Genomic DNA, 18,245 nt, shown 5'->3' on the forward strand with positions numbered 1-18,245 from the left:
TCAGCGCACAGACAATAGATGACTACACCGAAGAGGATTCAAAAAACTACCCAATTGAGTTCCTCAATGAGCTAACACCAACAGGAATGTCTAGGCATTATCTCACCCTGAAACTGGGTGCAATAATTATGCCCCTAAGCAATCTGAACAACAAGAAAGGATTATGCAATGGCACCCGCCTCATCGTAAAAAACCTGGAAAAAAACCTCATCATTGCTCAAGTGATAACAGGATCGGCACAGGGAGACATGGTCTTCATCCCCCAAATTGATTTGGCACCATCCTGCACTGATTTACCATTTACCTTGAGAAGGCGACAATACCCAATAAAATTGGCTTTTGCAATGACAATAAATAAATCACAGGTTCAGACCCTAGAACAGGTACGGATGCATTTGCCCGAGACAGTATTCAGCCACGGACAGCTATATGTGACATTATCAAGAGTCAGAAGATTTACAAACGTTGTGGTCAAGGTACTAGAAGGCCCAGAACAAGGCAGGCTATTACCAAACTCGGAAAGAATTTTCACAAAAAAGGGGTGTATAACGAAATACTATTGGGGGGGGGAAACAACCTACAAATGCATTAAATACGTAGCTTAAGTTCAATACTGAGTTGAAAAAATAAAGAGCTTTTAAACAAGAAAAATGCTCGAAGACTTACCTCATAAGTTAGAAAAAACTTAATGAGGGAGATGGAAGGCCAAAAGAGAGCGGACAAGAGGGGAAGGGGCAAAAAAAAGGGGGGGCCAGGGGGAGAGGGACGGGAAGAAGGGAGTGCGGGAGGGGGAAGGGTGGAAAACAAGAGGGTGGGGTGGGAGGAAGGAAGGAAAAAAGATAAAAGAGTGTGGGACAGGAGACAGGGAAGGAGAGTAGGGAAGAACTCTTAAAAAAAAAAAAGAACCCCACTCTAGACCAGAGGAGGCAGTGGGCCCAGCCAAAAGGAGGAGGCAAAGATAGCTGGCACCAACGGCCTACTAGCGCCCGTTAATTTAACGGGCTTAAAATCACTAGTTCTTTATAATATATGATTGCTCAAAGAAATACATGTATAACTTGGTCAGCCCTTGGCTACCCCTGAGAGTTGCCAGTAATATGTATCCTTAAAGAAAATTTTTAAAGGCCCATATTAGCCGATGCTTTTTTTTTTTTAAAGTGAGAGGTTCCATTATGGATCTCTGGTCAAATATTCCATCCACAATCCTTAATGCCTCACCTTGTTGTATATTGGTATATAAAGAAACAACTTTTATTGTTACTATATAACAATCAGAGGAAGATGATTGTAACCCTTGGATGAATTGCAGAAAATCCATTATATTTTTCAACTATGAATGAATTTTGGACACACATGGTTTTAGAAGATTCAATCTGAACTATTTGAATTGGTTCAAATATAGAACCACACCCTGAAACTATCGGTCTGCCTGGTTTTGGAAAAGTATTCTTGTATATCTTCAGCATTTTGATTCTAACAAATAATCATAACTATGCTTAGATATCCTGAACTAAATCCTTCATTCAAGGTGTCCAAAATTATTTTTGTACGTCTTCCATGGGGTTTTGAGGATTGACTTTGTAATGTACAGGATTACTCAATTGTTGGGTAGTCTCTTCTATATAATCTTGCGTATCTAAAATCAAGATTAGATAATACTTCTTGTCCAACTCATGTAAAATTTTGCCATGCATTAATTATTTTGCTTTCTAATTGTTGTTCATCCTTTAAAACTAGTTCTTGGAAAACATTGATGAAGGGATTATTAGAATGTGGACTGAAAACAGATTTTGGCTTGAAAATTACCTCCCCTCTAATTGCTCTATTACTATTTTCCTTTTATAAAAAACCAGCCAGCGTAATTTTGCTTCAGCTCCAATCTAGTCTTGAACATGTCATGTTTAGGAGTTTGAATAAAAGTCTTATTTCCCTAAACCCTCTCCTCTATTGCTGGTGGTCAGTAATGTGATAAATTAACCATCGTATTCCTTGGGGGGTTTTCTGTTTGTACACTTTTCTATATTCAAGCACTCTGATTCGTTTCCAAAATTGTTTGGTACAGTGATGTCCTAATGATTTTTAATTTTTTCTGTGGTCTTAGATGTGGAAGATATATGTCTATGTATTTAGCGATTAGTTTTTATGAATTGTGTGTAATATTTATACAATCCCAAAATCTAATTATATCAAGTGCACATCAGGTAACCTCGGGGTAGAGTGGCCCAGACTTGATGCCCCACCACGTTTGTTTAGCACAGTTAAAGCCATGCCTGGGTATGGTTTTGGTTTCCACTATTGCGTCCTGATTTAATATAGCTTTAACTGAATCTCTAATACTCAGTGGAGGGTATTATTACAGAGTATCAGTGGAGACACCAATTTTAAGTAGATTTTTGTGTTAACCTTTCCAGCTGTTAGCCATGTATTAGAGATTGCTTTCCACATCTTGTTTTATCATTTGAAAACACAACAACGTTGAGCTGTCCAACACTATCTGTGTCTCCTTTTTGTATCTCAAGGAATAAGTGAAGTGCTCTGTTCCCTCTAATGTGCGTAGTTGCGCCACGTACACAACAGTCCTAACCCTCCGCTCAGTTAATTTTAGCAGCTGTGCAGCTAGCTGCTGTCTTTGCTTTTTGAAGCTCATGCAGGGCGAGCTGGCAAATGGTCTTCCGCCATCTGGCTGGGAGCAGCCAAAGGGAGAGGGAGTGAGCAGGGAGGACGTAAGAGCTGAGGGTATGCCCTCTCTCCTACTTGTTACTCCCCTGCAACTGGTATTTAGAGGCATCTTGCTTATGAGGCTGGAGGTGGCCTATAAAAAAGACCTGCAGGGATGTTGAAGGAGAGTAGAAGAAAGCTAAGTTAATCGGGGGGTGGGGTAGGGACTATTGAGCAAGGGAGGACGACCGTCCCCCAGCTGCCGGGGTCTGGTGGGGAGGCCACCAAGGCACTCCCTTGCCCTTGGCCAGGGCACTCCCCTGCCCCCTCCTGTACCCAGCTGGCAAAATACTCCCCTCTCTTCCCCAGCCAATGTTTCACTGAAACTCTGGCTTGGCTGGTGGGGTGGGGGGACAGCCCAGCCTAGCCAGCACTTTAACGAAATGTTGATGGGAGGATGGGAGAGGGAGGCAGGGAAAGGAGCTTCTAGTCAGCGATTCAATGAACTGCTGACTGGGGAAGCTCTGTGGGGGGCGACTGGCTTCGTCCCCAGTACTGGCCACTCTCCCGCATCTGATTCAGGAGGTGTGGTCTCGGGTGCTCGACAGTCACTGGGTGGGGGAGCTGCCGGCAGGACTTTTCTTTGTTTGGCATTAATAGCACTACATGGGATAATTTTATTGGAGGTATAAGGCTAAAAGTCAACATAAATATGCATATGTTAAGTGCACATATATACATTTAGTTTCATGTTATATCCTGCCCTTCCTTCAAGTAGCTCAGGGTAGTGTACATGGTTCTTTCTTCCTACTTTTATTCTGACAGCAATCCTGTAAGGTAGATTAGGATGAGCAAGAGTATGTAGCCTAAGGTTACTCCCTGGGTTTCCTGGCTGAGTATGGAACCCAGGACTCCTCAGTTCTCATTCAGCTCTAACCACTACACCACACTGGCTTTTTATTGTGTGGGGTACTAAGTACAGGATACAAAGGAGACTGAAATCCTCTTTTTAGCTATGAAATAAGTAGTGGAGTGGCTAAACATTACAAAAAGCTATACAATAGCGGTTCTTCATAGGGGCACGTATGGACACTTACTCTTTAGGAAGAAACCTGTGTTCAACAGATTTTGTGTTCAGGACTGAATCTGTTCCCCATCAGTTAGTTAAAATATACTTGCAGATATGAAGTGGAAGAAAGAAACTGTAAAATACAATTTTTTTTTCATATTTGTGGTAACATAGGTAGATGTATGTACATTCTTGTATCTATAGTGGCACATATGTGCACACACTGCCTTGATACTGCTGTCCAGAACAAAACTCATTCTGCACATGGATGAAAAAGATTTGAGGGAACACTGGTGAAATGTCTCCTTAACAGGCATGGCAGGTTTTTCTTGTATGTTTGGAATGAGATTGACTTTACTGTGGTTATGTTGCTCAACTTAAACAAAGCAAAACTAGCTGACCGGACACAGAGCATCTGCATCCCTAGTTCTCCCTTCCCACTCGCCTGCCAGCCATCTCCAGCCAGCCTGCCACCACCTTGTCCTGCCGGCCACCGCCTCAGGCTGGTGGGTCTTTGTCCGCTGGCTGCCGCCTCAGGCGCGGCTTCACCAGCTAGACCACCCCCTTCATGCAGCCAGCCACCCCCAGCCGCCAAACTCCTTGTCGCTTCCTGAAATGGCCAACCGCCAGCTGCCAAACTCCTCTCCGCCTGTTGTTTGCCGGCCAGCTGCCTCCAGTCTCGCAAAGCCTGGAACTCTTGCGAGTGGTGACACCGTTCTCGCGAGAGTTCCACCACGCATCCAGGACTGCACCGGCTTGGAGAATTAATTATATAGAAGATACTAGTATATTGTACTATAGATACTTTCCTCTATAGTACAAAACAAACATAGCCAAGTTCCAGAATACTGTCATACTCTTAAAACCACAAATTCAGAGCTTCAGTGAGGTTGGTTGCCATAAGACAGATTTACTGCAATGGGACTGTGTCCATCCAGGTAAAAACAAAAGGCATTCAATTTTATTTTTCTTACTGATTTGTAGATCTATCCTTTTAAGACGATTATGCAGTCTTATGGGTACTGTGTTCTTGTTGCGTTGCATTACGATGTTTGTGACCTCACTGTCTGTGCCAGGCCAACATTTGCAGTGTTCTGGAAAGGTAAGCTGTTCTGACTTTTTGCTCGTTATTTTTGCTAAAATCTTGAGATTTAAACTTCTGGTAAACAAGCTTAACTTTGAAACGCTGAGTCAGGTTGCTGAACTTGGTACATACACACTTTTTAAGAGTCAGAGACCCAACATAGAGTTCCATAAGAGAGCTTTTCCTCTAGCAGTTCTGAACTTTATTTATTTATTATTTATTTAAAATATTTAACTTTAGTTTCTCTGGCATGTTTATCTTGTCCACATGTAAGCTCTGCCCATTTATGGTCTGGTTATTGTCCCTACAGCTCTGGGACCTACTGTGTGACATAGGTGAGTGGGAATTCTTGGTGTTGATGGGTACATCACAAAGGCCACAGCATATTAGACGTATAGCTTATCTGCCTCATGAGCTCAGGGATGTGGAAAAATAGCCTGAACACACACGCTACTTATTTGTCTTCATTCAATACAGTTTATAGTGGTATTCTTCAGAAGTCTCTGCTCAACGCTATATCTTTTTCAGTCATGAACTCCCTGGGTGGCCTTAATAAACTACTCTTTCTCAGCCTTCACCCCTTATACGCGGTATAGTAATAGTGATCAGAAATGGTGGCTGGTCCAAAATGCGGTGGCAAGCTGCTTTTGGATACTTAGCATAATAGGGATCCTATTGCTCTTTTGCTATTAGAGTGGATTGGCTCCTGATTTGTTTCCAGGCTCTATTCAAGGTGTAGGGCTTATGACCCTTAAAGCCCTACATTTTAGCTCCAAGACATCTTAGGCCATTCTCCCGTAGGAACTTATGGTCTGCTGTCACAACACTGTTTTGTATCCCGCCTCCTGTTGGCAGTGACAGGGACTCTTTGGCAATAGCAGTTTTGTTTTGCCACTCTTTAACCCCAGAGCTTGGATGCTTTTATATGCTTTTTGCTGGGCAGTTAAGACTTTTGAAAAGCTGTTTCCTGTTGGATTTAGTGCTCTTTTGCTGTGATGTTTAATGTTGTAAGTTGCTTTGGGCATCTGGCCCAAAATCTATAAATATCTTACAGGGTTGTGGTACAGAATACCGTATTTTCTGGTAGAAATGCCTCATCGGCATAAACACCGCAGCTAGAGGGGATCATCATCATACCTTTTTTCGGCTGTGCTGAAGAACACTTAAAATTTTGCTACAGCTAAGCTTAAAATTGTGCTATGCATTGCAGCTATGCACTGCAACATAAATCACTGGTCGCCCATATCCTCATCAGTCTTAACGCAATGAAAGGAAATGAATGCAAAGAAAGGAAATTAAGATGCTGAACATAATTTTTTATTTTGTAGAAGTAACTTTCTTTTGTAGAAGTAACTTTCTTTTATTTTGCATACCACATTGGAAAATTATAAACTTTAAATTGCACTCAAAGGAAACCGTCAAAGTCCAAATTATCACTCTCCAAAATAAAAAGGTTTAACAAGGTCTCATCTAATTTTTCAGAATTGTGTGCAACCTCGTCATTTTCGTCTTCTTGTGAAATGTTAGTTGCATCACTTTCAGTATTTTCAGATTGTATAATTCCAGCTTCTGTGAAACCAGAAATCACTGAAGAAGTTTTAAGAGCTTTCCATGCTTCTGAAACCTATTTTGCGACCTCGCTGTAGGTTGCTTTGTGCATTTTCCCGCCCTTTGTGAATGTATGCAGGCCTTTCCTCATCCAGTTTTCCCAATGCTTTTGCATTTCACATTTAAATGCCTTGTTCATGGATAAGTCTAAGAGCTGCAAAATTTTGGTCAAACCATCAGGAATCACAGCTAGCGTAGCTGATACTTTTCTTTGCATTATTTCCAGTTGTCACTATGGAAACTGTTTTTTTGTCCTTTTTCATTCACAGTCCTATTTGGGGGACAGTCAAACACCAGTGAAACTTCATCCATATTTGTGATTGCACAAATTTTTCCCGCTCAATAGCATTTGCAGCAAACTTTGAAAACAAGGATTCTGCCCTGCCAGTCCAGCAGCTGCTGTCTCATTAGTGTGCACAGTTATATTATTTTGCCTCATAAATCCGTAGCACCAACACATCTGTTGTGCCATTAATTTTGCTTGTAGGTGGATTTTCACAGTAGAGTCCAGCAGTCCTTTTTCTCTCTGCTCTTTAATCCACTCCTGGAGGTTATTCTACAAATCAGGCCAAGCTGCAACACCTCTTCGCCTTGCACTTTTTGATTTTGGCATACTTACTAGGTTGTCTTTTTCTGACTTCCACTGATGAATGCAGCGTTCATCCACTTCATATTCACAGGCTGCAGCTCTTATTTCTGATCTGTTCTGCTTTTAGCACAACTGTCAGCTTGAAACTAGCAGTGTAGCACTTATGCCGTTTAGGCGTCATTTCCCCCCATGAATTGGTGCCCAAAATCCCTTTCGCAATTGCACATAAACACTACGTTGGCAAAAGCTCTTTTCCAGCTTGCTCCCAAATTTGCACGTAGATGCTGCAGGCAGCGGCAAACAACTTTTAAAAACGTACTCGCTGTGATGTTTCTGCTAGAAAATACAGTTCTAAGAAAAGCACTTCAAACATTTGCATGCCAAGTGTATATTGATGGTATTTATAAAGTTATATATTATGCAAACTGATGAGGATAAGCGCAAGCAAGGACAAATACATTGCCTAACCTGGTTATATTATGCAAATACAAAGATGTATGCACATGTAGAGTATATTTAGGGCATGACAAGATAGAAATTCAGCCATGAAACGTGAAGGCATATACAGTATAGACTGAATATTTAGGGGGGGTTTAACCTTGGGTCCCCGGATGTTGTTGGACTAAACTAGCATCATCCCTAGCCACAAAGGCCATGCCTGGAGATGATGGGCGTTTCCAAAATCTGGGGACCCAAGGTTAAGAAACCCTGATCTAGAGAAAGTCACTTTCATATATATCGTGTAGAGGAAAATCCTGTGCCAGTAGCACTGATGATTGGTATATATTTCTGAATGAAGACCATATTGGATCAGTTGTATAAAATAAAACACAAGTGGTGTTTTGTTACGTTCTGTATTTGCCATGAAAACTGGAGGCAAATGCAGTCCTTTTCTGAAACTACTAGGTTTTTTTCAAGTGTTCTTTGTATGTTCTTTACAACTTTATGCCTGCTTTTTAATTCTAGTTGTATGGCAATGTATGGGCAAAACTTCAGCGAGCCTTTGCAATTTGGAGTGGGTTTGGCATGACACTAACTGGAGTACATACTTGCGGAGACTACATGTTCAGTGGCCATACTGTTGTCTTGACTATGCTGAACTTCTTTGTCACTGAATGTAAGTACAGTGTGGAAATTGCAGGAGATCACCACCAGCATGAAATCTAGCTTGTTGCTGCTTTTACTTATCTCCTTACATCTTGTACAACACTTTCTGCTTAGGAGATAAAGGTTTCAGTGGGGAAAAAACTAGTAGAGATAAGTGGGAGGATATGTAGTTGACTGGATTGTTATGGGAGGCATAGTTAAGACACAGGCTATTCATGCTCAAAACATTGGTGGTGGTTCATGTGATTAAAAAGTGCAAGCAATTGTGAGCAAAGGTACAATTTTTCAGACACTAATCTTCATGACTGATATACAGATGCAGTGCTAGATTAATCCTTTGTACCAATAAAAATAAACTCTATTTTCCTAAAGGCCAACATTATCCAGGCACTGTACTTAAAATTCAAATGTCCTGCCCTCAGATTTTTCAATCTAAAAGACTGGACATAAGAAAAACTGAGTGGAGGTAAAAGGCATAGGAGGAAGATCAGTTTGAGAATGCCTTCATGAAGAAATGAGTTATTAACAGGCATTTAAACCCAGTTAAGGATATGCTGCCCTTCCTTTTGCTGGTGTTCTTGCTGGGAAGGATGGTCCTCTGGCCAATAACTCTTTGTCCTGTGCTCTGCAGTCAGGCGGAAACTGACAGTTTCAGCAAAGTATACCCATCCCTCCTAAGTTTCCGGGCAAAATGCAGGGTACTGGTTATAACCTATAAAGCCCTAAACGGCTTGGGTCTTGGGTATTTAAGAGAACATCTTCTTCATCATGAATCTCACCGCCCATTGAGATCATTAGGAGAGGTCCGTCTGCAGTTGCCACCGGCTGGTGTGGTGGCTACTCAGGGACAGGCCTTCTCTGCTGCTGCCCTGAAGCTTTGGAATGCACTCCCTGCTGAAATAAGAGCCTCCCCATCTCTGACAATTTTAAAATAATCTTTAAAGACACATCTGTTCACCCAGGCTTTTAATTAAATACCATTATAATAGTTTTAACATTGTTTTAAGATATTATTTTAAATTTTTAATTGTTGTAATGTGTTAACTTTTTGCTGTCATTTATGTTAACCAGTGTTTTAATTTCTCTGTTATTTATTTGTTTTAACTAATGTTTTAACTTTCCTATTGTCATTTGTGTTGTAAACCGCCTAGATATGTAAGTTTTGTGTGGTATAAAATACGTTAAATAAATAATATAAATAAATAAATAATTGCTTTTAGTCAGCTGTACAGAAGATCTTTGTCATAAATATGAAATCTTAAAAATTCTTATTAAGTTCTCGTCTTCCTCTTCCTTAGATACACCAAGAAGCTGGAACTTCTTACACACTTTGTCCTGGGTGTTGAACCTCTTTGGAATCTTCTTCATTTTGGCTGCACATGAACATTACTCCATTGATGTCTTCATTGCGTTCTACATCACCACAAGACTATTTTTGTACTATCACACTTTGGCTAACACAAGAGCCTATCAGCAGAGTAGGAGGGCCAGGATCTGGTTTCCCATGTTCTCTTTCTTTGAATGCAATGTAAATGGTACAGTTCCAAATGAGTATTGCTGGCCATTTGCAAAACCAACTATAATGAAAAGATTAATTGGATAAAGAGCACCTGGTTTAATTGACATCTGTGTGAAGTATTTGTGACTAACTTTCTACCAGAAGTCCGGGCAAAAAGGATTTTCTCTTACCCATGTAACATCTATGGCCTTGTTCTTTCTCAGATGAGTAAGATAGGTAACTGTTGCCATTTTTAAAAAATGTGCAGCCAATGTTGTTACCTATAGTAAGGTTCTGCATGAATGCATTAGTTGGGTTACTATTTATTCTTCTGTGATACTTATTTGGGAGTCTTCAAATTGTCCTTTGAAAGAGTTACTTGGGATCCATAGCTTCAAGTACCATCTAGTTAGCAAGTCCCTTGGGGGGGGGAGTTGTAATGCTTTAAAAAAACGATTATTTAATGAAGCTGAAGTATATGTTGGGAGGGAAAGAGTGAGAAGAAATGGTCCCCTGATGAAAGCATGTAGCAGCATAGAGGTAAATGGTGTATATCAAAGTATCTGCTTCTGGGACATAGTATCAAAATGACAACTATGAACAAGGTTGCACTGATTTGGCATGAATGATTTCATACTGTTATGTTATCCAGAGATTTCCTTGTTTACATTTCAGTGAATTGGTAAGAAATAAATACTTTACCTTTTGAAAAAGAAGCTGACTTAGTTTTAGTGACACACTTCCCTCTGAATACAGTATTGAATGCACAAATATGTTCATGTTTTTTTAAATATTTCTGCTAGAAGAATAGATTAGGTAAATTGGGATTGTAGCAGGCAACATCCCATAGAGCAAAGGAAATGTGTGGTGATTTTATTGTATTTTATTTTTGCAGCAGAGAGTAGTCATTGAATAGTGGCTTTTAGAAATACCATTAATAGCTATCTCTCTTCCTTCACCATCACTACAGTTATTGACTCTTCCACCCAGCATTGCCACCCACAAAAACCTAACAGGATAGCTAAAACTTCTGTTCAGTATACTTTACTTTTTACAAACAAGCTGCTTGTTTACAACACTAGATGATGAAGTATCTTAATCAATTTCGCTTTATGGAAAATCACTGAAGTTTTTGGAATCCTGCAAGCACCGCATACAGCACTTGGCAGTCATGAAAGCCCCATATCTTTAGAAATCAGCTTTTATAGAAGTTGTTTGGGTTTGCAGTTAATCTTTTAAATTGCCTGTTTAATGGGAAATTGTACTTGGGAAAGCAGACTGATTAGGTTAGAGTGGTAATGGTTATTAGTATACTAATTCCAGAATGAGTTCATATTGCATTTATTTCAAAATAGGCAATATCTTTGGAGAAGGTGGTACATAAGAAAAATTTAATAAATAAATAAAATGTGAGATGATTGCCTTTCAAAAATAGCATGCAAATTTTTTCAGTTCATTGCAAGCTATTCATTGCACTGAATTAACTTCATTCTGCATTCAGAATTGTCCCATCCACATGTCTAGCATAAGGTTGGTGTTAAGCTGTCATCAGGTATACTATATAGATGAGTCTATTACAAAAAATAAATAAATTCCATGCAATGCAGTGAGTTTCTGCAGTACAGAATAGCAGCTAAGTTCCCTGTGTATTGAAAACATTCCAAATCATTGCTCTGATTTTTTTTTTCAGGTGGTGGTTGTATAATTCAGTGTCACCACTGGCAGCCAGGTGTGTTCTTTCTCCAGTGCCTAATCCTGGTGACTAAACTATACAAAGCAGATAATTGCTTTTCTTGTTAGGAGCTACTAGTAGGTAATTTCTGGTGAGAAACAAAGGGTGTCAACTTTACTGCCTTTGCTTCTAGGATAGTGTAGGCAGTGTAAACATTCCTTTCTGTAACTAGCATTGCTGCACATGGGTCAATATTTGTACATTGAAATGCATGAGCCCTGTTGCATTGGACAGTGTTCAGAATATTGAACATTTCAAAAATGTCCTGAACCAAAATAAAAGTTGTAGTTGAACTTGCAAATCTGCATATTAGCAGTAATTGCAGACTAGAACTGTTCTATTGTACAGCTTCTAACTATAGTTAATATTGCCACAGTAATACAGTATTTCCATAACCACTTCAGTATCTTTATGTGCCACTTCAAGAAGAAAATATTGTCTCAGAGCATGCCTTATTCTTTTCTCCTGTTGTCACATACTGCAATATATTGCAGAGTCAATATTCTGAAACGGAATATATTGTGTAGATCTTTTCCTTTATGCTTTAGCTCTCAGATTGTATGGAAGATGTTCAAAGTTGTTACTATGCACTGGTTAGTGTTTGAAGAAATGGAGCAAGAGGTAGTATTCCAGTATATTCAAATGTACCATGAATACTTGATCAAGATAGAGGCAGCCTCTTAGATGCTCCTACCAACTGTAATGGCAGCCTTTCCAGAACTCTTATTTTGGTAAATACTTTTGGGTGTATTTGATTGGAATGATGTATCCTTTCAGGATAATTTTTGACATGAAGGAAAGATCCAAAACATCAAATTTGGCACCCCAAAGCATGTTATTTTGGTAGTTTTAAAACTGATCTCAGTGAAATGCAACTTGGAATTCAAGAGAGAGGCAGCCTCTCCTAAGTTTCTAAAAATATATATTTTGTAAAGGAAAAATTACACCCACACAAACATGCACTGGTACATTTACAGTTCAGATTTATGTGGTGTTCTGAGCAGCACTGTATTGTTTCTGATTGAATTGACACATACTCTAGTTCAGCTATAGTTGTGACTACGTTCCATGAGAAGCAATGGCACTTACCATGCAGTGTGATCCCATGCATGTTTACTTGAAGACATTGTTCTCACTGAGGTTAATATATTTGCACCTGGACTGTACCATTTCAGACTTCAAGGACTTGTCTGACTAGATTGGAAGAGAAGATGATGTTGAAAACTACCATGTCAATTAGAGTCTAGAACCCTTATTCCTGACATGCTAGCTTATTATGTGAAAAACATTTTTAAGTAGAGTAGTACTCAATCAAGTGAGCCCTTGACTTGCAATCTGCCATGGCACAGCACAGGCACAGGTCTAACACTTCAGAATAAGGCCAGAGCTCACTGGGACTTCCTTTCAAGTAAGTTTACTTCCAAGTACACATATTACTTGAATACCATTTGGTATGACTTTTTCTTTCAAATGACAAATATTACTAATCTGATATGGAGCTACATTTGCACTTTTTTTTAGTTCAAATCAAAACTGTCCAATGAATTACTATACTCAAAATAGTTACCAGAGTATTCTTGAAGATGCCATCCAAAGTTTAATTACACTTCTTTTTGTTGGTTCATTCTGAGAGAAGATGTCATATCAACTGTCCTCCCAAAATGTTTTGTTGTGGAATATCCCAAAATATGGGATTTGCACATTAAAATGTTTATGCTGAAAACTTTATCCTTGAGGGAAAATTGAAATATATTGTGTTACTTATTGTCTGGGTCTTCCAGGCAGTACTGATTTGTTTAAATTTTTATTAATTTGAAAGCTGGTGATAAAGTAGATATAGTTTGATCTCAAGCAATAATTAAGTTCACTGCATATGCTTATTCATATTCCCTTCAGTTTCCTTTACCCACTCTAGTCTGAATTTACTATTTTGTGGTCTGCAGTGTGAGGCGTATCTGTCTTACTTTGGCAGACTTGAAACATATATTAAGAGAATACTCATTCTTCACTCAAACAGCCAGTTTTAACTTGTGCTCCTTGTATTTGAGAAAGCTTTTGTGTGTTTGGTATGGAGGACTAATGGAATACTAGAAATCATAATTTGATAAAGGAGTGTTTATATATTTTAGATTATTGCCTCATAAATTAAAATGTGTACAACAATATGCAAATGCATTTGCCCATATAAAGTTCTCAATCTGGTGTGCAAAGACCTCTTTCATTCAGGAGAACTGGATGTTGGCCATGCACACTGTTACCTTCCGTTACTTGGGGATAACCTACTAACTGTAGTGGGTCTTCTGCAAATAGGTTCAGACAGTAGTAGTTAAAATTGTGAGATGATTGAGTCCTCAAGGGACACAATGTCCTACAAGACTATCCTTCAGGTGATGAATTGTATAACAGTATGGTGGTATAAGTGAGATGTGCAATCTTTTAATACTACACATTTTTAGTAGGGAACTTGGAACGTCTTAGTTCCTCTCTGTTCTTTCTGGTGGACTCCTGCACAAATAGTTTTAGGTCTGCCAAATCTGGACTAAATCTAGAAGAGATCCTAGAGCTCAGTTCAGTTGGGATATCTTATGGCGGCTTTTTCTGCTTTGGATATGCCTAGGGTGATGTGGGGTAAACATCATCATTTGTTACCATGGTACAAGCTTAACATGGCCTGGAGGAGTCCCATTTTTAAAAAAACTTGGCTTTACTATCTTGTTTCCTCTTGCATCATAAACTAATAAATGACACATTTTCCCATACTTGCATTTTTCTCAGTATAGCCAGGGAGAATAGTGGTTAGTCTAAAGCTTTTGACTTGATACAGACCTTTACTTTGGATCTCTTCTCTAGCCTTGAGAATAAAGTGATGTTCAAAGGCTTGAATGTTCCTATTGCAGAAAGGTTTGAAGCACAGATGTTGTATAAATAAACGTGGATTTTGCTCAGATCTAAACCCAGATTTAATTTATATTGTTTTTGTATTTGTTGTATTAAACTATTGAAGTATTAAATAAAAACTAAGCTAAAAAGTTTGAATTAATGACTGTAATTCTGTCTTTTCCACACATTGTAATCTAAATTCATCCAGTGAAGATTGATTTTTCTTCTTCTTAAAACCGGTGCTATGAGTCCAGCCTTCTATAGGATTTGGAACAGTCATTCCCAAACTGTCACAAGATATTGCTTGAGTGCTGTGAAAAATACAGTTTCTGAAAGGTTCTTGTAAGTCCAAAGTATCCACTCGCAGAGGAGACTGCCTGCTTTGACTTTTCTTCTCCCATCAGCCTCTACTGTGTGTGGCTAATTCTCTTGTGTGTCTGCATTGGTTATGATTGGTTCATTAATCACTTCCAATGTAGAGATGCAGCAGAACGATCTGCTCTTAGAGGAGGTGTGCCAAGAACAGTAACTTGCACAGGGGACTATGCTTCCTCAAATTATTTAAGTTGCTTTTCCTTTCTACACCTACCTTTTGGGATGCAAGATGAGTATGCCTCCAAATTAACTTTTTAAAAAAGCTAGCCTTGCATATCAGAAGTTTGGAAAATGCTAGTCAAGTCTAGAAAAAAACCCAAATATAACACTACTACAAGTGGCAGCTCCTATTTGCTCCAAACAATAGGTACATAGGATCATGTGCAAGGCCCACTGAACCCTCATCAAGTTGCATGGTTTGTGAAAACCAGGTCCCAAGACAGCCTCATCTGTAATGAAGCCCTACATAGTTTTAAATACTTCCTTTTGCCTTGTGCTGTGAACATCAACTGAATCTCCATTCTTAGAATTGCCTAAGATTGACAGTTTTAATTTGTTCATTGGCTACTGCACGTAGTTGCCAGGCTGCATAGATCTCAAAATGTCATTCTTTTAAATTGCCAATTTATAAATGTACAAAATAGGAAGACCTCTAACAAGAGCACTCTGTCTAAACGTAATTACAATATTGGCATAAAGAGCCAAAACCAATACCACTATTTAGATTAGAATTTTGAATGGATGGTCAAGCCTAATGGTAACCTGAATACAGCATAAACAGACTGTTGCTCTTGGTGTGGACAGAGAATGAAAATCATCAGTGAAATGGTGAATAAGTTTTCTAATTGCCAAACATTTCAACCTTACAATCTGTTTTCAGTGGTACAGATGTAAAATAAAAATTGTAGGCTCACTGCTATAGAATTGGATGGAGTTCAGGTGCACTTTTGTTCATTGTTTACCATTATTTATTTGCAATCCTGATTAAAGCTGTATATTCCAATATTGTGATTGTGCTGAGCTCTTGTCTTTTCCAAATTTATGTGAGTAGCACCACACCTTTAAATCAGTCGGTGGTTATAGGATTTGCAGTTCTTATGATGACTAACTTGTAGAGTGTGAAGCTATGACTGCAAAACCAATTGGTTTGTTTGACATGCCACTACCTGTTTGTTGCGGAGGGCCAGTTCATACTTGGCTCCAGCATCAATTTCCAGCATGCAGAAAGAGATGAGAAAAAGCCTGTGAGGGTCCACCCATCCTCAGGGTCAGGGAGTATCTAGGGTGGGGCAGGCAGGGCACGTGTCCCGGGCGCCACTTGAAGGGGGGGCACCATTTTGTAAAATTAAAAAAAAAAGGCTGCCAAAAACAAAATGGCCACCGTGCATGCTCAAATGGCCTCTGTGAGGCCCTAGGTCATGCCAGGCCTTGCAAAGGCATTTGAGCATGCACGGTGGCCATTTTGTTTTCAGTGGCCTTTTTTTTAAAAAAAAAAATTATTTTTAAAATTGGCCACTGCACATGCTCAGATGGGACCTGTGAGGCCCTAGAGGCCAGCGGGTTGAGGGGGAACCTTTGCAAAAAAAACCCCAACTTTAGGAAGCCCCCCAAAGGGGCTACAGGTTAAAAAAATTTAAAACAATTAATATAATATAAGACACTGTACACATATTCAGATTGGCACTATGTACAGAGAATCAGGGCTTGTGAATACTGAGCCGAAGCTTATGAGCTAGGATTGTATTCATTTGCTCTTACTTTGCTTCTTGTGATAAGTGAGTTAAATGTGATGTCTTGCTAATATGGCTATTAATGGTGTTTGTCTTTGAATCAGTGTGAAATCCTTACTATTAAGGCCCACTGGGAGTTTCTTGCTCTCTTTCTCTCATTTTAACTGTCTTTCTGAAAGACTAGAATATATTCCAAGCAGTGACACAGTTTACTCTGCATATCCTTTAATTATTTTCAGAGTATCTGGGAAAAGTCAAATTCTCCATTGATTTTTAAAACTTATGTAATAGTGATGCTACAATGCATAGTAGAGAATTAGACAGGCACTTCTAGTTTTCCAAGTACACCTCCACATAGTATTTGGGTATTTCATGAGCCCCAGCATACTGAAATTTGTAGTTTTCCAGCATTTTTTGATCTGGCTAAGTCCACTGCTAAATAGTTTTTGAAATATTAAAAGATTAACGAGCTTGACTTGTATTTTTCAGCTGATATTATGGTAAAGTTATCTGAAAGATGGGTGTCAGATGCTTGGACATGGGACACAATTTCAGTGCTTGCCCTAGGCGCTATTTCCCCTAGATACGCCTCTGCTCAGGGTACCTTTCTGTTGCCACTATTCAGATCTATTGACTAGATCTGAAACTGTTACCTCTTTCCCCACCTCTTTGCTCTGTAGTAATGTGGAGAAAAGCTCTCTTTTGGTGGTGTAGGAGAGGAAATAAACAAAATTGATAAAACAAATAACAGGTTTTTAATTCAATAATACTAGTGTTGTGGTTACAAATTCAAGTAGTTCAGAAGCATATTGGTTTCAAGTTCAAAAGTGGTTACAAAAAGACAGCTTATATAGATGATAGACTTCCTCCACACGGGTTCAGGGATCTTGCTTGTTTCAGTTATTTGGTCACTGGACCCCCAAAAAAGAAGTCTATATGATATATCAAACAAAGAGCTCTCCCCCCCCCGAAACAAAACTTGTTACTTCATTTCCTCCCTACTATCATCAGAATTGAATGAATAATACCAGACAGCATGATGTGTCCCCCTCCCTTCAGGTGATTGTTCTCAGCAATTTCTTTGTTTAAAGCAAGGATTCTCAACATTGGGTCTCCAGATGTTTTTGGACTTCAGCTCCCATAATCTCCAGGCCCAGTGGCCTTTGATTGGGGATTATGAGAGTTGAAAACCAATAACAGCTGGGGACCCAGTGTTGAGAATCCATGGTCTAAAGCAGGGATTCTCAACGTGTGAGTCCCAAGATGTAATTGGACTTCAACTCCCATAATTCCCAACCAAAGACCGCTAGGGCTGGTGATTATGGGAGTTGAAGTCCAATAATGTCTGGGGACCCACACGTTGAGAAACCCTGGTCTAAAGGACCATATAGGGGAGCCACCCCAAACATAATCCAATCAATACCTGATATTCATGCCTTATTTGGAGCAAGACTTCTACAATACTAAAAATTCCTCAAGGAGGCCCTTTATCAGTCTCCTCCACTAAAACTCTTAAGTCATGCCTTAGGGTATGTGTTTTGCCTATAAGAGCCCCCCTCAAAAATGGCATTGTCCTCCTGTGCTCTTGCCTCCCTTGCTCTGCACCCCACACTGTCCGGGTGCACCGTATTGCTTGCCTTGTGCTTGAGCCAACAAGACTGATCCATAGCTAGAAACAGGTAGCTATTAAAAACAGCTTTCTCTTGCCCTCAAGTCTCTTTCCCCATCCCTGTATTAAAGCTAACCACCCTCTTTCACCTTCTGTAGCCAATTACCCTTCAATAAAGCAACTCTTTGTTTTGAAGAACATGTGTCTACTCTGTCCTTTCCAGTGCATCCATGCCACAGCCAACCTTCCCGTCGCATTCCCCACTCCTCCAGTGCTCTACTGCTCGGGGTGGCTCACAACAATGAG

The 18,245-nt window shown here is 39.6% G+C and overlaps 1 protein-coding gene across 3 annotated transcripts in view; it reads left to right on the forward strand.

The window, feature by feature from the left end:
- The window catches only part of SAMD8 (sterile alpha motif domain containing 8), a 56,584-nt gene extending 42,203 nt beyond the window's left edge, over positions 1–14,381 (forward strand). For all 3 annotated transcript variants that reach the window (XM_053309187.1, XM_053309188.1, XM_053309186.1), the window contains 3 exons: positions 4,712–4,829; positions 7,975–8,125; positions 9,414–14,381. In XM_053309187.1, the coding sequence (XP_053165162.1) occupies positions 4,712–4,829; positions 7,975–8,125; positions 9,414–9,718 (574 nt within the window). In that variant the 3' untranslated portion in view covers positions 9,719–14,381. The remainder of the gene's footprint in view (positions 1–4,711; positions 4,830–7,974; positions 8,126–9,413) is intronic.
- Positions 14,382–18,245: the final 3,864 nt, after the last annotated feature.

This window comes from Hemicordylus capensis, chromosome 3, assembly GCF_027244095.1.
Source record: "Hemicordylus capensis ecotype Gifberg chromosome 3, rHemCap1.1.pri, whole genome shotgun sequence".
Classification (NCBI taxonomy): Eukaryota; Metazoa; Chordata; class Lepidosauria; order Squamata; family Cordylidae; genus Hemicordylus; species Hemicordylus capensis.